This window comes from Eublepharis macularius, chromosome 15 (genome assembly GCF_028583425.1).
Source record: "Eublepharis macularius isolate TG4126 chromosome 15, MPM_Emac_v1.0, whole genome shotgun sequence".
Taxonomy (NCBI): domain Eukaryota; kingdom Metazoa; phylum Chordata; class Lepidosauria; order Squamata; family Eublepharidae; genus Eublepharis; species Eublepharis macularius.
The window spans coordinates 13,090,179-13,111,888 of NC_072804.1; the positions used below are offsets into that span (position 1 = coordinate 13,090,179).

Genomic DNA, 21,710 nt, shown 5'->3' on the forward strand with positions numbered 1-21,710 from the left:
TCTGTGCCTTTATTTAGATTTAATTCAAAAAAATCTTTTAGTTTATTTTTACAGTCTTTAATAATCCCTTCATTTTGTAACACAATTTCATTTATTCTCCACCTAAAGGTATCTCATTTCCCCGTATAAGTCATAGATACGGGATTATGATCTGAGAATGTCTTGGTCCTTCTCAGACTTCAAAGGATTTTGAAAGGTGTGATTCTGTTTAGGATTGTTCTGTTAGCCCCAGAAGAACGCTGATACCACCTGTACCTGTCTGGATTATTCTGTCATGTTGCTGTATTCTGTGATGATTTGTTGCACAGGTTGTTGTACAATTAAATGAACAATACTGAATGCAGAACAATGTGAAACAACCTGATCTTTTAAGCTGTGGCAAGCTGGTCAGCGCTTTGAATGGGTAACAAAGTGCATTTCTGGGAAGAACTATTAGGGAAATCCTATCTGTGTGAAAACTACATGTTTGCATTTGTGGAGAAATGGCCCAAATAGGCAATTCTACTTTTTAGATTGACAGAAAAAATAGAGAAATTTTACATAACTCTATAAAACAGATTTTCATTGTTGTTTAGGGTCAAGGTGTACAAAAGAACCAAAGACTTGCTCTACATCTGATGAGAAAAGCTGCTTCAAAGGTAATTTAGATCAGTTTATATAGTGGATTTTCCACTGGGCCCACCCAGATTTCTACTCATCTATAGACGACCCTTGGAAATTCCACTGGAAATTAATTCAAAGGTTGATCTTTTTAGTGCCATTTTCATAGTTTGCTTTTAGCCTGAAACTATATCGCTGTTTTAGCCTCCCCACAGATTTATCTTTTTATACTCTGGCTGCACATTAAATGCTGGGTTTTAATTAACAAGTTTCAACATTTTCTTTTTTTATGTTTTATTTTCTGAGTCGCTTCAGGCAAGTTGCCTGGAGAGATGGCATAATATTTTTCTAAATAAATAATAAAAATTGTGTTGAATTCCTTTTTAATGCTGTTTAACCAGTTTTCCTGCCATGTTTTCCTGTGCTTCATGTTTTCTAATGTCAGTCCTAGAATTGCTTATGTTCTGTTTCAGCATTTCTTCAGTTCTGTGTTGGATCCTTGCTAATGTTATGTCTTTATAAACTTGTATTTATTTACCCTATGTCCTTGACACTGTATGGAAATGTCCTTGATACGAATTGTACTAATCTCACAAAGTGTAATCCACCTTGAGTCTCAGTGAGAAAGGTGGACAATAAATGACATAAATAAATAGCTGGAGATGGTTTGATGATCAGAAAGCTTGCATACTATCCTAGCAGCATGTGAGCCGTCACCTCCTCAGTGCAGTGGCCTGCTGAGTCTTGTAGAGAGAACATTCTTCTCCTGTCTCAGGTCCAGTTGGCCAAAGTCTCAGTCCAAGATCTCACCTAACTTTGGAACTCGAGAGGCTTTCCTTAGATACTGACTTGGCGACCCTTTCGAAACAAATGCTCTGTCGCTGATGTCGGCCTCTTTCTTCAGCATGCCAAGTTATAATATTTCTCTGCATTTAGTACTTGGAGCTGATTATCTTTATGGACAATGAAAGATAGCCTAAATGCATTCACGATTTCTGCTGTATTCTCTTTCTTTTAATTTACAGGGCCTACCTCAGGCAATGAATGGGCTGGGCTGGTATTATCATAACTTCAAGAAAAACTATGCAAAAGCAGCCAAATACTGGTTAAAAGCTGAGGCTATGGGCAGTCCTGATGCCTCGTTCAATCTTGGTGCCCTCTATTTAGATGGGATTTATCCAGAAGTGACTGGTAGAAATCAGGTGAGTGTGAGTATTTGGTATTGTGATTTGTTAGCTTCCTCTGTCAAAGCTTCAGGTGGCCAGCTGTGTGGGTCTGAACTCTGAAGCAGAACAGTGAGATCTGAGTCCAGGAGCACCTTAGAGACAAACAAGGTTTTCATGGTACAAGTTTTTCGAGAGTCAAAGCTCCCTTCTTCAGATCTCCATTCCTACTTGGATCTGAGGAAAGGAGCTTTAACTCTTGAAAAACTTACACCATGAAAATCTTACTGGTCTTTAAGGTGCCTTTGGACTCGGATCTTGCAGTTCTATCAAAACTAACTCAGGAGGATCCAAGGAAGATGTCTAACCACAGTTAAGACTTAAGATGTCGATCATGCTGAGAAGGAAAGGGTGGTGATTGATTGATTTGATTTGATTTTTAGCCCATCCTCACCACGAACGGGCTCAAGGCAGGATACAATAAAATGCTTGGTACACAATAAAACAGATAAATACATTTAAAATCCCAAACCCCAAAAATAGATATAGAGCAACATCTCAGATGGTGGCCCCCTCCAATTTCCCCTGTCAAATATAAACAAAAGAGGGGGGTGGGGCCACAATTAATATTATTTCAGTGACTGTGCTTCTGGAAGGGGAAGATGATTTCGTCCCCCCCCCCCGGCAGGAGACCAGTAGGGAGGCTGCTAATACAATCAAAGACTGACCTTAACCATATGCCTGGCGGAACATCTCTCTCTTACAGGCCCACCGAAAAGATATGAGGTCTTGGCAGGCCTGGGTGTCCTCCAACAGAGAGTTCCACCAGGTTGGGGCCAGGACTGAAAAGGCCCTGGCCCTGGTCGAGGCCAGCTGGGCCACCCTGGGGCAAGGGACCGCCAGTAGGTTCTTATTTGCCAGTCTTAGTGCTCTCCGGGGTACATACGGGGAGAGGCAGTTTAGGGCTTTCAAGGTTAAAACCAAAACCTTGAACTTGATCTGGAACTCCATGGAGAGCTGATGCAGCTGCTGCAGAATTGGAGTGATATGTGCCCTGTGTGATATGCCCATCAGGACATGGGCAGCAGCATTCTGGACCCGTTGTAATATCTGGCTCAAGCCCAAGGGAAGCCCTGCATAGAGCGAGTTACAGTAGTCTGTTCTGGAGGTGACCATTGCATGGATTACTCTAATTGGATTGCAGGTTGACAGATAGGGTGCCAGCTGCCTGGCCTGTTGGAGATGGAAAATGCAGTCTGGGCAACTGCTGTGACCTGGCCCTCCGTTGATAGGGAGGAATCCAGTATCACTCTGAGACTCCAGACCGACGAGACAGGTGCTAACGGCGCCCCATCAAAGGTCGGGAGTCGGATTCCTGAATCTGGCAACCCCCGGTCCAAGTACAGGACCTCCGTCTTTACCGGGTTCAACTTCAGCCGGCTCTGCTTTACCCACCCAGCGTGTGTAACTGGGATTCCATACCAAGATCTTTTGCTGTGCATCTACCAAGGAAGGGTGTGGGGTTTGGGGCTGGAGTCAGGAAATAGTATTTTTGAAAGCAGAGTTGCTACTTAAAACATATGCACACCTCCAACTTTCACTGGCGTGGTGTCTCAGGTTTTTAAAAAACAACTGAAAACCAGAGGTGACTAGAAATATGAGTGCACACTGTGGGAAGTGATGCCTCTCTGAAACCACCTTTTGCTCTCTTAAATTTCTGTGCTTAGCCAGTGGTGAATTTCTGCACAATTGTCTACTTGTGGCATTGCTGGCAGCGTGCGCTTATGGATTCAGTTTCATTTTTCCTAAATGATTTCTCAAGGATATAATGGGGAGATGGTTGTGTCATTTGGTGTATCAAACATGTAGTTAAATCCCCTTTGCTAGAATATTTGAAAATTGTGCTTTTTATCTCAGACGAATAATGAATTAAAACTAGATGAAGAGTTAACTTGAGAAGATAATCTTTTTCTAACCTTTTATTTTTCATTTGCAGACTGTTGCCGCTGATTATTTCCATAAAGCAGCACAAGGTGGCCACATGGAAGGGACGTTGCGATGCTCTCTGTATTATATCACAGGAAACTTACCACGCTTTCCCAGGGACCCTGAAAAAGCAGTACTGTAAGTAATGCTTAAGAAGTTGTCCAGAGGGGGAAAAATCTAATTTCACTAGAACTGAATTTGAACTGAGAATTCAGGTAATTAGAAAACAGCCTGTGCTTCCTCCACGATATACACCATCTACACAGGGCCATAGTTGCATCTTGATGACCGGTGCTGGCTACAGGTGTTTCCTCACATTGAGTATTAATGACATCGTTCTTTCAGAGGAGGAGAGCGGGAGGAAGAGCGAGGAGGCAGCCTAATTCAGACATTGGGATGGCTTCCTTCCGTTCTGTGTCTTCTCCACAAGGACATGTGAGGCAGAGTCCTCCAAAAGGCAGAGGCTCTTCCTCCAGCGTTCTCTCACACAGAAACCTCTTCTCAGCCTCCTTCAGGAGACCTTGTAGAACAATCAGCTCCAATGTTCTTTGGGCTGTGCAACAAAGGGAAAGGTTTGCTCACCCACGCCTTCCCTGTGTGGGGGCTACTCGGTGCCTAAATGTGAGTTTAAGCAGGTACAGTCAAGAAGGTGCCAGTTGGGGGAGGGGGGGGAGAAAACAGTAAGTGAGAGAGAGGGGAAAGAGCATAGGAGTGAGTGCAGGGACTGAGATTTCTCCCGCAACCTGTTGCTTGGAGTAGGATTGTAGGTGACCAGTACCTTGGCTCAAAAGTTTCCTTTGAATGGTTTTGTTTTCCTTTGCAGCTGGGCAAAATATGTGGCAGAAAAGAATGGCTATTTGGGCCACGTCATCCGAAAAGCACTCAATGCTTATCTGGAATTGTCATGGTAGGTTCCTGTTATGCTTGTAAGTGTGGGTGGGTGGGGTGCACATGTGTCCATTCGTGTGTGTGTGTGCGCGTGCGTGTGCACTCATGCCCACATATCTGTGTGTGTACACATTTCCTGCTGCTGAAAGACCAACATGCCTTTTGAGAACACCTAATGATCAAATTTGAGAGGACAGAAGAGATTCATGATCAGAATCTCTCACTTTTTTTATGTCAAAGCAGCGGCACTGGACAGCCCGTGTGAGTAAGGAAGCTGCTTAGCAGTGGCAACATATAACCCCTCACTCCTTTTCCATTTCTGTATTCTAAAACAGACGGTCCCGATGCTGCTCTTAGCTCTGTGTTTGGGGGCGGGGGGGGGATGATGCCTGATGGCCTAGTGGTCCAGGATCGGAAGACCCCCCCCACACTCTGGCCTTACCGTCTCCCCAGGGGTGGCCCGGCAGGAGGGCGGACAGTGAAGCAGCCTCCTCAGGGGCTTCTCTGGCTGCAGGATGATTAGCCACAGTGCCAAGGCTGCCCAGCACTGAGGACCCAGCAGAGGACAGACGGCGCCACAGCCCCAGGAGGGGAGCTGGCTGGCAAGGAAAGCCGGGAGGAGCAGAGGCCCACAGTGACAGCTTGCAGTGCAGCTCTGCTGAGCCTGGCAGGAGCGCCTGCGGCCCTGTCAGTGCCTTGGGGTGCCAGTTCCCATCATGGGAAGGTGGAGACAGGCCAGGCCACAGGGCAGCTGGAGGGGATGGTGATGCTGGAGCCGAGGAGGCTGGAGCAGGGCACCCGTGTGTGGCCGAGGCGTGAGCCAAGCCCAGGCGGGGAGGAAGCTAGCCAGCCCCACCCCATAGCTGAGCTTTGATAGGCCAGAAAGGGGAAGAGCCATGGAGGGGCACCAGGCCGAGGGGATTGGGGCTGGATGGATTCAGTCATCCGGGCAGGGAGAACTTAAAAGGAGGACCCTCACAGGCAGCCTGGGAAGAAGAGACAGCCCTGGGTACTTCATAACATGTATTTCCACCCTGTGAGGAGCAGGACTTGGGAAAGGGGAGAGAAGGCTGAGGGTACTGTAACCCCCCCTCCCTATTTTTGAGGCTACCTGGGAGCTCCGGTGGAGATGGAGGAACCCTGGAGGGTGAGCCCACCCCAGGGTCCAACCCCCCCTGCGGCAGAACCTGACACCAGAATAACCAGGCAGTTCAAACTGCCCAAGACATATTTGCACTAGAGGCAAAAAATTCTCATGATAATAACAAGCCAAATAAGGGGCAACTTGTTTCCTTTTAGCGGTAGTCCAAATCCAGAGTTCCTTCATCCATGTCCTTACATGCAGAAGTGCTGCCACAGATGCCAGCTGCATTCTACAAGAGACTGTGCCAACCCCCCCCCCCCTTTTTGAGTGTTAGATTTTTGGCATGCCTACCTCACATAGAGCGTATTGTCCACAATCCAATACCTGTGATTGCCATTTTGTGTGAACAAGGCAATGCATATATTTTCCAGCTTCAATACCATAAACACATGCTTGCAACAAAGCAGTGTTTCTGATCATTTGTACTGAAGTTGGAAAATATGCCCCTTGCCAAGGCCTTCCTCTGATGTTGCCACCTGGCACTGGCCACCTGGCACAGCTTTACCACCTCTGAATGTGGAGGCTCCCTTCAGTTACCAGGGCTAGTAGCCACTGATGGTCCCCTCCTCCATGAATCTGCTTAATCCCCTTTTAAAGCTAGTAGGAATCCTCAAATCATAATGATAGAAAATAACTAAACTCTGCAAAGAAAGCACCCAAATGCCAAGACCATACAGCCCAGGAAATCGACAACAACCAACCCAAATGAAAGTGTGAGAAAGCTTGACAAAGCTACCCCGGATAACAGCTGTTCTTACGCTTTCTGATTTGGCCAGTAGAGGTAGCTATTACTTTACAGAGACAGCAAGATTTTTGTTCAGTGGCACCATAGAGACTAATGTGATTTTCAGAGTGTAAGCTTTTCAGACCCCAAAGCCTTCTAGGCTGTTAGGGCCATAGCAGATCTCTCTCTCTCTGTGTGTGTGTGTGTGTGTGTGTGTGTGTGCGTGCCATCAAGTCGCCTCCGACCTTTGGCAACCCTATGAATGAATGACCTCCAAAATCTCCTTTCATTAACAGACGTGCTCAGATCCTGCAAAGTGGAGGACGTGGCTTCTTTTATTGAGTCAAGCCATCTTGTTTTAGGTCTTTCTCTTTTCCTCCTGCCTTCCACTTTTCCTAGCATTATTGACCTTTCCAGAGAATCTTGTCTTCTCATGATGTGACCAAAGTACAATAGCCTCAGTTTTGTCATTTTAGCTTCTAGGGAGGATTCAGGCTTGATTTGATCGAGTACTCACTTATTTGTCTTTTTGCCTGTCCGTGGTATCCTCAAAACTCTCCTCCAGCACCACATTTCAGATACACATTTCACATATACACATCTGTGTATCACTACTGCATTCATGAAAGCGTCAAGGAAAGGGTGGGGGCATATAAAGAACAGCATGGATAGACTGGACTGGAGAAGCCACTTCACCCCTGCCACTTTTCCTCAATGGGACTCTGAGACTGGCATAAATCTCACTGGAGAAAAATGGCTGGGGAGAGATGTTTGTCAGGGACAAGGAGGGAAGCCTAGGCGGAAGAGGGTTCCACTCCCCCAGTGTGTTTTAAATTCCTTTCCCCTTCTTCATATGAATTTGCACAGTCATTGGGTCATGCCACTGCTATGCCTTTGATACTGGGGAGCCTTTTAAACCTGTGCCACTCAAACTTTCTAACTTCCAGAAACTCTCTCCACTTAGGCATGTGTCCTCAGGAACTCCTTTGTTTGTAGGTCATTTAGGAGAGTGTTTTAGGGCACACACCACTGCAGGGTGCACATACTACTAAAGGGCACCAGTGAAGTTGTTGTCTGGCTTATTGGGTCTCCTTGTTGCCCTACTGAAGGGAGAAGGCACCCGACACACTTATGCAGCTACAAGGAAAGTGCAGTAGTGGTAGATCAGGCGTCTTTCAGGCAAGTTCCTCTGTCATCTTCTGAGAAAGTCCCAATAAGTTTCCAAATAACCCCAAGGGTTCCCTGGAATGCATGTTGAAAACAACACTGACATTTTTTTAAGTGTTCAGTGTGCATTTTTGAGCCTCTCATGCCTCTCACATTTTAGGCATGAAGCCTTGCTGTATTACATTCTGAGTGCAGAGACTGGGATTGAAGTTTCACAGACGAACTTAGCACATCTCTGTGAAGAGAGACCAGTAAGTCAATGTTTTCACAACCGGTTGCTGTTCTTAATCCTTAACCATTTTGCTTGTAAGGCAATCTAACCCCCTTTCCCTTCCTTCTGTCCCCTCCCAGAACGTGGCAAAAAGATACATGGCTGCTGACTGCGTTTGGAGATACTATAATTTTTCAGTCTCCCAGAACTACGCTCCTTCATTTGGTATGTATAGTAACTTATTGAAGTTAGCATTTCATGCATGTTCTTTAGTAATGCAAAATGACTTCCTTCCTTGGTGGGCTTTCTTGTAGAACCTAATACTTAATGCTGAGCAACAAGATTCTTCTAATCAAGAGTCTGTGCTGGCTGGTCGCAAATCCTAGCCACTGGGATTCGTGTCGTCATAACCTACTTGCCTGAGAGGGGTATGAAAGGCATGTTGCCTGCAATCTTTACTTTGGCTGAGAAGAGAAATAATTTTAAAGTTTGGAGCTGGATGGAGAAGATTGCAGAGGACAGAACTGCATCTTACATTTAGATCCATGGTCATTTTTAAAAATTATTTGTTTTCTTTTCCAAATGCAGCTGTTGAGGCTGCTTTTTCAAAGTAAGAGGGGTGAAGAAGGGCTCTTTGACTCTTTCCTCCCCTGTTGTTTTCTCACTAAAACGTATCATCCTAAAGATGCATTCACAGTTCCCCTCTCCCCGCCACGAGTGGTTTCTGGCTGGCGGAAGTAGTTTCTAGGGCAAAGATGACCAGCCTCTGTCTTTTGGGGGTTTGCATTAACTCACATGAAACTTGCTGTTTATTATCAAGCTTATTTGAAAGTAGGAGATTTCTATTACTATGGACATCACAACCAATCCAAGGTCTTGGACAGATCAGTACAGATGTACGCCCAAGCAGCGTCAGATGGTGATCCACAGGTAAGGATTGCTGTTAGTGAAGACATAAATAGTAGCTTTTCCCTTAATGAACTGGCTGGTACTGCATACCAGAGCAAGATATTAGATAGGTTTATATAACAGTCTATTTGAGCATTAAGAGTGGATAAATAAATAAAGTATATAATTTCTGTTGGGTGGTGGTTAATACCTTTTGGTTAAAATGAAGGTGTAGATGGTCAAGAAAAGATAAGTTGCCAAAGTTGCCATTTCTCAATTCCCTCCCCCCCCCCATTTAAACATCTATTTGAGGTGAGACGAAGTTAATAATTTGCTGTTGTTAGAATGGCCATTGTCCCCTGAAGAATTTCTTTTTTTACTTTTCTAAAATGCAACAATATGTAATCCGAACCAGTATTCAGAGTAAACAGCACATTAGGTTCACAAATTAAAAACAAGTGAAGAAAGAGATCGTACACAGTTACTGTTACTCCTTTCTTACTCATTCATGTCTATTGTTCATTGTCCTGTGAAGAATTATGCATGTAGACCTAAGCATGCATCTGCTTAGTGGAGAATTTGTCCTTCCCAACCCACTTCAGTTTGACAGTCCTGATACCTTTAGCACTTACGAAGAGTGTTTATAATTGTGAACAGTTAAAAACAGCCACATCAGAAGCACTGCATTGGCATAGAACTTCTTGCAGAAGAATAAAAATCCTATTGTGCAAAAGCTTATTTCTTGATACTGTCAAACCTGCTCAGGAAAAGGTGGATAATCCAGGCAGACGTGATAACTGCTTGGGGGCGCACTGCCCGGGGTGGGGGGGGATGCTGATCAGATGGAAGTGGTTCATGAACGGGCTTTTATTTTGACTCTGGCATGGGACGTTACTTTGGCTGCAATCCTGAGAACCCTTTTCTAGCAGTAAGCCCCAGTGAATACAATGGGACTTACTTTTGCCTAGATCTGATTAGGATTGCTCTCTTTGTGATCTGAGAGTCTCGCTACATGAGACAAATTACACAAGGATGCTCAAGTGAAGGGAGACACAATGTTAGCCGGGAAGGGTAGTTAAAAAGACAGATCAGATGGCTCTGTCAGTTTCACACCTCTAGAGCCGGCAAAGATCGCTCCTCTGACAAAACAAACAAACCCCCTGAGGAGCAATCTTTGCCAGCTCTAGAGAGGTGAAACTGACAGAGCCTTCCAATCTGTCTTTTTAACAACTACCCTTCCCGGCTAACATTATGTCTCCCTTCACTTGAGCATCCTTGCATAATTCATCTTGTGTAGCGAGACATGAGGACGCTCTCTGACTGGTTAAATTGAAGGTGCTATGAATGATTAACTGCTATTATTTGTGTGGTGGATCTAGCTGTCGCCCCTGAAGAGGTTGTTGTACGAAATTTTGGGTCTCAAGCCAGCGTTGCATGTCGGGCGCCGCGGGAATCTTTGCTTCATCCCGCTATTTTCATCTCCACCTACAAGAAAAAGATTTATTAGAATTTATACAGTTCTCACCTGTTCATTTGAGATTACAGAAGCTTACCTGTTGGATGTCAGTCCTTGCATAGGCATTCTGGCACTCGGTAGAACGGGAAAGGAAGAGGAAGTAAAAGAGACCTTTGCTGGCCCAGGTTCTTCTTAGTGGCTGTCCTTGTAGACACCCCTTCTGTCTACAAGGAATTGGTGCTGTGCCAGCGGTGCTACGTCAGGACTGCTGCACAGCTCTCCAGGTTCAGTCCTTGGGGTGTAAAGTGGGGTCAGTACAAATCATGAATGTAAATAAGAAGGCTAAAAAGTTGAACTGGCAAAGGCTGCAATACTAATAATATATTCTACATGTTTTTCCAGGGGTTCTTTAATGTCGCCCTTCTTCTGGAAGACGGTTATCCCATTCCTAATCATATTTTAGATCAATTAGATATTGACAGGACTACGGATTCCAGTAACCTATCCATTCTTCAGAAGCTTTATGAGAGGTGAGGCTATTCTCTTTCATGCCATGTGTTGCAGGTAAAGGATTTGACTCTGGCTCCTGCTGGTCTGGTTATAAATTTAAACTTGTCCCATTGATTTCTCATTAGTCCAGGACTTGACTTGAGTAATCTTACTTATTTTGTTTTTCTAATAAGAAAATATTCAATGTGATGTGCAAGATTAGTTTAAAAGCCATATGAAAATATCAAAACTAGACACAATAAAACCAGCAACAGTAAAGTCATTCCTGGCCCCAATGTTATGAACCTGCCTTACTCCAAACAAGAACCTTCATCTGTCTCCCACAGTTCAAGTGGCAGTGGTTTCCTCTTAGATTCTTCTGCTCTTCCTCCAAAGAATTCAAGACAGCAAACGGGGTTCTCCCTCCCTTATTTCATCAACACAACATTTCTTCTGAGAGATCATGACTAGCCCAAGGTCAACCAATATGGTTTCAAAATCCAATCTGGGAAATTCCTGGAGATTTGGAGGCGATGCCTGTGGAGGAGGGAATTCAGGGAGGGATTTCACCTAGAAGATATGCTCTGCCGTAGCGTCTACCCTCTGAAGTTGCCATTTTATCCAGGGGAACTTGTCTCTTTGCAGCCCTGTCAACTAGTAAGCTTCATGCCAGTGTGTGGGGTCCTTGGCCTCACAGTACTGGTCCAGCACCGTAACCACCACTTCATACCAAAGAGGCCTAAGAAACTTCTGGTATTCCTTAGAAGCTTCTGAAGGTTCTTTAATGAACGCACTCATAATGGCAGGCAAGCTTCCTTGAAGGGCAGCACACCCACCATTGGATCTCTATGCCATCCTCACAGTGGCACATCGTTGGGCTTTTAGCAAATGTCATCCCTTCTGTCATGAAAGAGTTAGATGTTTATGTTTAGTGAGAGACAGCTAGTTTGCATAGGCCATTTAGATGTTGAGTCGTTCTTCCAGCCAAGGAAAAGGGGAGGTTTATGCTCAATGAGGAGCATAAGATTGACTATTGGATAATCAGTTCTCTCCCTATATGTACCCCAGAGGACACTTTGTTCTACAAATAAACAACTTTTGGTGGTCCCTGGCCCAAGGGAGGCTCGCCTGGCCTCGAACAGAGCCAGGGCCTTTTCAGTCCTGACACAGGCCTGGTGGCACTCTCTGTCTGAGGAAACCAGGAGGGGATTCCCCTCCTCTCAGCTGAAAAACGGAAGGTGTTTGAAAGGGGGAAACTTGAAGCACACACCCCTGTTCTACAGACCTCCTGCTGCCCCAGAAGTGACATTTTCACAAACCAAAGAAACCCTTCCATGAACCAGGGCAAGTTCATGGTGGTTCATGGTTCGTGAACCGCCATTTTCTCAGTTCATGCCCATCTCTATGGCAACCATTCGGTCTACACAGAAAGGAAGACACATCCTTGTGGAGGGAACAACTGTTCCCTTTCATGATGGACCCACTCAGGAATCAAGACTGTGCCCATTAGCAAAGTGGTCCCTTGTCATCTGCATAACTGCCAGGCCAGGTTTTATTTACTGGCTCCTCCAGACATAAGGCTGGCAAATGGTTTTTGTATTATATGTTAGTGACTGACTTATTGTTATCTGTAGGTGTTGGAATCTCAGCGACCAAGAATCAATTAGCCCATGTATGTTAGCTTCACTCTATCTTCAGCTGAGGATTTTTTGGAAGAACATTTTTCATTCTGGACTGGTGCGTACAAGTCCATTGCCCTTTGAGTGAACACTGAGCATTTTAAGTCTCTGACTAATACCCATTTTGCAATTAACTGCAGATTTACTTCCTGGGCTCCATGGTCATCTCTGCATTGGTGGTTATATTCGTCATGTTGTGTTATCCAGCTCTGTTAGGTAAGTTAGTGGCACCATCAAGCTTAAACAAATGCAGTTGTGGTCACAAGGCTGAAGTTGATTCCCAGATCCTTATTCCGAGATCTAGTTCCTTATTAACAAATCCAAACACAAATATTGGGGGAAACTGACAAGCTCTGCATCCCAAAATAAAGTTTAGAGGAGCACATATCATACACCTTCGTGTTCAGGGGACTCTGCTCTTTAAGTGGACCTATGCTGGGTCCTGCTACAAAGCCCAGTTCTTGAGTTAACTGCTTCAAAGCAGGCTGCCCCCAGGACAGAAGCAGAAAGTGGGAGTGGGAGCTGCACTCCCAAACAATTTTTGGATCACCCCAAATCACACAGAACTGCACTCCAGAGACTGTCCCCTACAAGAAAACATGTGCTGGTGCCGATCCAATGACTGGTTCTGGAGCTAAGAGCTCCTATTTGGGCTGCCTCCCAGAAGCTTATATTGGGAAGAGAGATGCAAACACCTACAAAATGAGGCTTACTCCACCATATATTATATACCCCCACAGTCAGGGGGATCTGTCTGCTAGGTGGACTCATGATGTGTAAGGCTCGTTTTGAAGCGCAAAGGGCGTGTAGACCTTGGAGCACCAGTTGCCTTGTTGGGGCATGAAGGATTGAATCCAGAGGCCCTTCCTCCTTTACAGGTGATCTGGTGTTGGAACAGATCATCTGTATGGAGGATCTTCACCACCTGCTCACTGCTATTTACTAACGATCTTTAGATCAGGGTTTTGGATGCTAGCATCATCTTGGAATTGTAAGCTCTTCAAAATACTAGTCTTCATTCATGTCCACATAGTGACTTATTATTATTATGCTTTCCAGCAGCTGTTCGGTCTCACCCACCATTATTGCCTGAAGAAGCTCAAGCGGAGTATTCTTCAGCAGAAGAAAGTACTCATGAGACCAGCTCAGCCGAGCAAGAAGCATCCACTGTTGCAAATAATAAAGAAGGGACTGGCGTAGGTCCTCAGCACGTGCACTCCAGCAGCTGAAAATATAGATTCCAAAGTAAGTGGAATTTGGATGCCAGCAGAAGATAAAACTGTCACTTCTTTCCAATCAATGGCAAAAAGCCTCTTCAATTTTCTATGAAGGGGCAGGGGGGGGCAGGATTCAGGTTTCACTGTAAAAATGCGGATGAAGTGCTCCGTGCCCCACAATTAGGTGATCTAGGTTGGAGCAGCATTGAAGGCTTCATTTGCAGTTTGTCTGCCAAGACAAAAGACTGATTCTGGGAAGAAGGGCCTTTAAATATAGGGGAATCTCATTCAAAAATCAAAGTAATTTATTTTCAATTTCAGAAACTGCTTTAAGGAGAAATCAAACAGTTTAATCAGTGGGGAAAGGGATTTCTGCTCCACTTAAAAGTAATAAGAGCTTAATTAATTGACCTAGTTTAGATGTACCCAAACAATGAATCGAGCATATGCCAACCTCATTTTAGCCTTTGGTGGGATACTGAGTCCCACTGTGGTTTCTAAAGCAATAGTAGGACATCTGTAGCACATGTAAGAGTAGCACATGTAAGCAATCTACTGGGAGATTGCTTTCCCTGCCTTTTTGAAGATTAAGAAAGGTGGGTGTTTAAAGCAGTATTGAGGAAGAGATTAACACTATTTAGGGAACTAAAGGAAACACTGAAAAAATTATCACAATATTCATATAATGGCCGAGGAAGTACGTGTACCTGGGGAAGTAGGTGTAGCCTTGCTCATTTTTACAGGGTTTTCTTTTAAGCGCTCCATTGGTTTACTTGCATTTTAATAGTAATATAAAGCAAACACTTAAAATTTGAGTCTACAGCTGCATCGATCTCCAGAAATGATGTCACAAAGCAACATCTTATAGGTAGGCACTGGTGTAAAAACCCTCCCACAAAGCCTTTGAAGCTGTAGTTGAAGAATTATAAAATATAATAAAAATACATAGAGCACAAGAATAGGTACATATGGAAGGAGCTGTACCCAAGGCTACAGCTAATAAGAGAAGGGAAAAAATACCAAACGGTTGAATACCTATCTGTCCCTTTAGTACCCGAGGCATCCCCTGCTGGAATGGGTGTCCAGGGCTTGGGAAGGCCCGCCCTTTAGGACCCTCCTTTCTCCAGTCCCTGCTGAATTGCACACTTATTGCTAGTTTAAAGCACTTTGAACAAGGTAAAAGGTAAAGGTAGTCCCCTGTGCAAGCACCAAGTCATTACTGACCCATGGGAGGACGTCGCATCACGATGTTTTCTTGGCAGACTTTTTGTTACGGGGTGGTTTGCCATTGCCTTCCCCAGTCATCTACACTTTACCTCCAGGAACCTGGGTACTCATTTTACTGACCTTGGAAGGATGGAAGGCTGCGTCAACCTTGAGCTGTCTGTCTGAACCTGGCTTCCTCCAGGATCAAACTCAGGTTGTGAGCAGAGCTTGGGCTGCAGTACTGCCACTTACCCCTCTACGCCACGGGGCTCCTATACTTTGAACAAAGTACCACATAAAGGCTCTTGAAGAAGGAGAAACGGCTGCTGCTCCCAGGAGCTCACATGTCCATGTACAAGCTCTTGGGACTCAATGCTGCTGCTTATACCTTCTCCTGCACAAAAGGAGTTTTGGTCTTCAAATGTACCTCTCTTGTTCTGATTTATATACAAAAGTAAATAAATTTTTCTATTGGTTTAAATGTACGGTCTAATTTGAATCTTGCCCCCCCATTTACTGTATTAAGTCTGAAAGTACCGAAAACCCCAAAGCAGCAATATAAAGCAGCTTCTAAAGGGGAAAAAAGAGAGTGGCGCTCAGGAATACTTGTTCCCGGCTGATTCGGTCCTTTAAATTAAGTAATCCTAATAATCCTTTTGGCTCCTAATAACAGGTGAACTCCTTATGTAGCCCCTAAAAATGAGCTGCTCTATACCTGTGAGCAGCTGGGAGACTCATTTTAGTGCCTTTTACTCGGCAGAAATGGATCTGGATAGACTCCCAGATTGCCAGCTTGACAAGCTTCCTTCCTGGTCTCCAGTAACAAGTGCAGAGGTCAAAAGATGAACTCAACTGAAACAAGAAAAGGCTCCTGCAAGTGATATGATCTCTCCAGAATTGAGTAAACCAGACATTGATTGGTGGGCCCCAATGCTGGCTGCGTTCTTCACACACCAGGCTGGCGCGCCCATTGAGGCCAGGTAGGCGGTGGCCTCGGTGCGAGTGCACCGGAGGGGCTATTGGGGCTGGAGGCGTGTGCCGCGGAGCTGGCGTGGCTGGGCCGCAGCTGCTGCAGCCAGCCAGCCCCGTGCCGCCGCCACACGCCCCCAACCGGGCGCAGCCGCCGCGAGCCACTGCTGGGGCAGTGTGCGGAGCACAGAGCAGCCTCCGCCCGCCACCCCAGCCATCCGCCGGCCAATGCCCCCGGCTTGCGCTGCGTGATGATGTCATCGCATGATGACATCACACAGTCTGTGGCGTGCGCATGCTGTAGGGGTGGCTGCAGGTGCCAGAAACCCTGGCGCCAGCAGTATTCACACATATTGACCTGTCACACAGATTCCCAGTGACTGCGGCCTGGTTATCTTAGCCCTAATATATAAAAAGGAGACCAATTATCTTTCTTTGTGGTTAGTAAACTTTACTCTAGATGCTCAGACTAGAAACTCGGAATGGTTGGGCCAAGAACATACTAATGGAGGAGCAGGAGGTGGGTTTCAGAGCCAGACAGCCATGGATAGGGCATTCCCGCAGTGGGGGCAGGGGATTCCCTGCTTTGACCCTCTGCCCCTGGCACCGCTCACCTAGCCTGCAGGGGGAAAGGTGCAGGAAGGGACTTTCTGGGCGCATTCCCAGGGCAGCAGAATGACACCACTACTAGGAGTGATGTCATTGTGCTGCCCTGAAAGAGCTCCTGTGCTTTGCAGCGAGCTGATTTGAGCCCCAAATGGGCCGAATTGGACCCCTTTGAGACCCAAATTGGCCCACTGTGAAGCGTGCATGCACTCCTGCACCCTCATGATGACGGCACCGGAAATGATACCATCACAGAGCCATGGGGCCGTGCACTGTGCGTGCACAAGGCAAGCATGAAGGCAGAATGGAGGAGGCAAGCTCTGGGTTTCCCCCCCTCCTGCCGGGAGGCTAAGGGAACCTAGCACCCCTAGCCATAGATACGATACTGCATCATTTAGAGGAGAAATATAGTACTAAGACATGTGTGCATTTGTTGATTCTAAAGCTGCATTCAATAGCTTCCCTAGACACAAATTATGGGCAAAGCTTGGAAATTCCACAATAGACAGATGATTTTGCATACTTCTCTGTATGCTGTATGAAAAAGATTCCTAAGGGTAAGATGCTGTCCATAGAGTCATCTATCTGGTAAGGGCTCACTTGCAAAGGAATGGAACAGATATATTTTGGCACTTTTGAAATGTCTATAAACTCCATAGTGCAGTTCTTAACAAATCCAGCTTTCCACACCTCAAAACTAGCAAACAGAGCAATTCCGAACTTGCTATATGCAGATGATAGAGTAATTCTGCCACACTCAGGCAAGTACTCCATACCTTGGCTTCATGTTGCTGAGAGGAGCAGCTTGTGATAAGTTATCAAAGGAAGAAAATTCTTATTTTTACTAAAAGGACATAGAAAATTGAGGGCCATGAATGATATTGAACATGGGAAAGGTAGAGACAGTTGCTCATAAATTATTACCCTGTCTTCCTTATATTGACATATGCAACCAATATATTACGCTGGTTTTAGAAAACCTCCCAGGAAGATTGGAGCAAATCTACACTTCTGTTCTCCTTTCAGACTCTTGTAAAGAATCAATCTATAATGTAGCAAAAATTTGTGCAATGACGTGTGAAATATGAAAGCAGCTGGTGAAGTCAACTTACTAACATCTTTATTGTGATGTGTGTGCTCAATCCCTGAAATGCTTGAAAATGATGGCACATATATGTTTTTATTGTATGTGGCAATTATGTTGTCCTTTTAAAATTGTTCTTTTAAACTGATCTTGTGTTGAAATAAACCACCAAACTCGTATTACAGCAAAACGCTATTTTGAAAGACTGCAGCTTACAGAAATAAGTCAACTTTTCACCTTGTATCTTGCGGTTGGAGCTAATCCATTCTTTATGCAAGTAAATATGGGGACAGAGTTTACTCCAACAGCATGATCATTGGACCTAACAACACAAGTCATATAATCTAAGGTTCATTTACTTGTTCGGCTTGCAACGTTATACATGCTATCAAATGTCAGCAATGCCCTTCTACTCTCTACATTGAACAAACAGGTCAATCCCTGGACATAAATGGACATAAATCTGACTCTGGAAATCACAACAATCAAAAAACCAGTGGGAGAACATTTTAATCTCCAAGGACATTCCATTGCTAACCTAAAAGTGGCTGTCCTCAAAAAGAGAAACTCCAAAGGGAGATTATAATGTTAGCTTGCTGAAATGGATCTCACTCACAAATTCAGAACAATGGAACCCCTCCCACGCTCGTGGCTGACCAGAGACTTAGGATTCTTATTTCTGTTCGAATCAAGCTGCATTGTACCCTTATATGCCTTCCTTTGTAACACCCCACCCACCTTCAGCTGGGATATAAAGGTTCAGGGATCTCCATTCCTTCTCATGTCTGAAGAAGGGAGCGCTGACTCTCTCAAGCTTACTCTCTGAAAATCTTGTTGGTCTCTAAGTTGCCACTGGACCTAAATCCTGCTGTTCTACTGCAGACCAACATGGCTACCTCCTAAAAGAATTGACTACGATACTGTTTTCATGTTTAGTGTCTATAATTTTTTTTATTTTTTCCCCTTCTCTGGTGTGAGCAGCCAATAAAGAACAGAAGTGAATACAGAAAGGATGTCATCTGCCATCAAGTTATTAAATTACCTGTGTACCTACTGCAAAATAATTGACAGCCTCATTTCCCCCACTCATGCATCCAAAAGCTTATGAATAACTGAGGTAGATGAGGTATTGTAGTACCCTCACCCACCCCCCACCCCCACCCATCAAGTTTGTCTTTATGGTTGGATTCATTTATTTTTATGGTTGGACTGGCCCTGGTTTGGAGAATATTCCCTCGCACCCTTGCATCAGTACGATTCTTACTCCAGCTGCCCTTTAAGATTGTCACCGCAGCAAAGGGCTGCATCCATTGGCTGTTTGATGGATGATCCGTTCGTAAGGAGCACTCAAGACCAACTGCATTCACAGTGTGGCCAGAGGCCAGCTGCCACTGTTTCCGCCCAGGAGCCAAGCTGTTTTTAATGTATGTGAGAGAAGGATTAACTGCTCCACCGCTTGGGTGGAGGCAAGGCAAAGAGGCTGTTGTGGAAGAAGGGGGGACTGGAAGCTGGCGAAGGGCAGAAAAGATGTTGCTGCATGTGGCAGATGGGGGCCTTTCCTCCCACTGGTAGACCCCGCTCTGCCTACCCCTCCCTTTCTGCCCCTGGCCAGGCACCTGAAGGGGCTGTCTCACTTCCCTGTCTCCGGGTATTCGCTGCCACCTGTCCCTGTATGGGGTCCTGGTTAGGCAGGACAGCCTCCTAACCTCCCTCCTCTGCTAGTGGGCCCAAGCGGTTGGGGGACTATGAGGAACAGAAGAGCTTTCTTCCTTCATAAATTCTGAAAATCATTTATTTAACTTCTAACTATACACAGGCAAATGTACAGTGAACGGAAGGAATAATAAAACAGAAACAGAAACCCCTGCTCTCTCTATAATCATGCCCTAATGAGATGTTGTGTAGGGCCGGCCCAATCCTTTGACACCTGGGGCTACCTTCGCTCTCCATCTCCCCTCAGAGCCATCCCTCCCTCCACTCCTCAGCCACCAACTGTCACCTTCCAGCTCCCCTCCACCAACTGACTCCCTCTCCCTCCAATCACATTCCACTCCAGAACTGGCCCCTCCCCTCTGCAGCCCATAGAAAGGGAACTCCAGAAACTACAAGGGCCCCTGAGATGACCATCTAGATTAGTATCATTAGGGAGCCCACCCTGAGGCCACTCCATTCCCAGACAATGGGCTGAGGATTAGGAATGTATTTTGTTTAGAGGGAGCAAACTCAAGGTGGGGGCTGGAGTTTTCCTGGAATTACAAATCATCTCCTGGTGACAGAAATTAGTTCCCTTGGAGAAAGTGACAGTTTCAGAGGTCAGGCTTTATGTTTACCAAGGAGTCTAGGAAAAATGGAACCACCACCACCACCACCCCACTAATACTTAGGGTTACCAGGTCCTTATACCCACCCAGACCTGGTCCTTACTGGGAGTCTCCTGGAAGTGATGTCATCGCACCACCTGTGGGAGTGCTCCTGCTCTCCGCACGGGGCTGCTTCTGGGAGAAGAGGCCCTTTTAGGGCCACAGTCTGCCCCACAAAAAGAGCAGGAGTACTCCCGTGGCAATGATGTCACTTCTGGAAGTGACGTGTCTGTTGGAAGCTTGTGTACTTCATGTGTTTCCAAAGTGCCTGTTGGTGACAGGCAATCATTGGGCAGTTTGAAACTCAGTCACGGTCCAGGAGGAGGCAATGCCCGCCTGCCCGCCTCCCCCTTTCTGGAGCCCGTTGTATTTTTTCTCACTGGCTTTGTTGCCAATGCTACAATAAGTTGGTTAGTCTTAAAGATGCTACTGGACTCTTTACTATATGTCATGTGATGGCACTGTTTTATTGTAAACTCAGGCAGATGAATAATCCTTGAACTATGGAGATTTAATAAATTGTTATTGTTCCTGTGATACGATGCCACATTCATGTCTGTTTAGAACAGTAATTATCTTAGCTAATCTAGGACGCTTGATGCTTAGGAACATGCTTAAAAAATGGAATATGTAATTCAACCACCAAGGACAATAGTTATTTCATAATTTGTCATAATGTTAGCCTTTGGATGGGCCCAGAACATTCGTGTTCTCTACTAGTTCAATGCTTGACAAGGCAAGAACAGCCCGTGAATGTCCAGGTTGCTGCTGAAGTAAATAACCTGGGTTCAGTAAGTGTTGCCGGCCTCCAGGTAGGGGCTGGAGATCTCCCAAAATTACAACTTATCTCCAGACTGCAGAGATCCGTTCCCCAGCAGAAAATGGCTGATCTGGATGTTGGCTTTTATGGCATTATACTCTGCTCAGGTCCTTCCCTTCCCCAAACCCAAGCTTCCATCCTCCACCTCTAAATCTTCAGGAATTTCCCAACCCAGAGTTGGCAACCATACTTGTGAACTAGTACCAATTGATTGTAACATGTGAACTAGTACCAGGTGATTAGGGACGGCCATAAGTGAACTGTGGTCGTGAGAGCACAGAACAGGTCCTCACAATAAAAACAGACAACTAATCTTACATTTTATTGGGCCTATTACACTCTCACATGGACTTTGCAGTACTATTGTCAAATACTGTTTCTATAGAAAATTCTCAAAATATAATTGTGTGACTGCTGGTCTCTTAAGGGTAAGTTTACTCTCATGGGAAATGGAATGAAGAGTATATAATAAACAGCGTTATAGAAGTTCACTGTAACGACAATAGTGACGTCAAATTGTAGATATTAAACCTGAAAACGTCTTTGTCAGCAGTTTCTCGATTGGGCTGAAGTAATAAAAGTAAGACAGTAAGATAAACATATGCGGCCTCTTGTAAGTGCCCCTTCCTAATGGATGATCGCTAGGCAGAGTGGCTCAGGACCAAGCCCAACCAGAAGCCAGATATGGTGGCTGCTGTTATTCAAGATTGTGGGCAACTTGACTATAGTTAGGACGAAACATAAAGTGCTCAGCTGCAGTATAATACTACCCATTCTTAGGGCATTCTGTTACATGCAGTTTAAATCTATGGTGGCCTCCATTCTTTCAGCACTAGAATCATAGAATCCTATAGCTGGAAGGGACCTCCAGGGTCATCTAGTCCAACCTCCTGCACAATGCAGGAAATTCACAAATACCTCCCCTTCCCCCCACATGCCCAGTGGCCCTTGCTCCACGCCCAGAAGATGGCAAAACACCCTCAGGATCCCTAGCCAAACTGAGCTGGGGAAAACTGCTACCTGACCCCAAGGTGGTGATTGGCATTACCCTGG

At 45.3% G+C, this 21,710-nt stretch overlaps 1 protein-coding gene across 2 annotated transcripts in view; it reads left to right on the forward strand.

Moving 5' to 3' along the window:
* The window catches only part of SEL1L3 (SEL1L family member 3), a 49,325-nt gene extending 34,026 nt beyond the window's left edge, over positions 1 to 15,299 (forward strand). Inside the window, exons 14-25 of one of the 2 annotated variants that reach the window (XM_054999552.1) lie at positions 576 to 638; positions 1,626 to 1,802; positions 3,760 to 3,887; positions 4,573 to 4,656; positions 7,833 to 7,923; positions 8,024 to 8,108; positions 8,704 to 8,813; positions 10,630 to 10,757; positions 12,351 to 12,453; positions 12,536 to 12,611; positions 13,455 to 13,640; positions 14,935 to 15,299. In XM_054999552.1, the coding sequence (XP_054855527.1) occupies positions 576 to 638; positions 1,626 to 1,802; positions 3,760 to 3,887; positions 4,573 to 4,656; positions 7,833 to 7,923; positions 8,024 to 8,108; positions 8,704 to 8,813; positions 10,630 to 10,757; positions 12,351 to 12,453; positions 12,536 to 12,611; positions 13,455 to 13,624 (1,215 nt within the window). In that variant the 3' untranslated portion in view covers positions 13,625 to 13,640; positions 14,935 to 15,299. Of the gene's footprint in view, positions 1 to 575; positions 639 to 1,625; positions 1,803 to 3,759; positions 3,888 to 4,572; positions 4,657 to 7,832; positions 7,924 to 8,023; positions 8,109 to 8,703; positions 8,814 to 10,629; positions 10,758 to 12,350; positions 12,454 to 12,535; positions 12,612 to 13,454 lie in introns of both variants that reach the window. The other variant, XM_054999551.1, reaches the window with a different exon arrangement.
* The last annotated feature ends 6,411 nt before the right edge of the window (positions 15,300 to 21,710 follow it).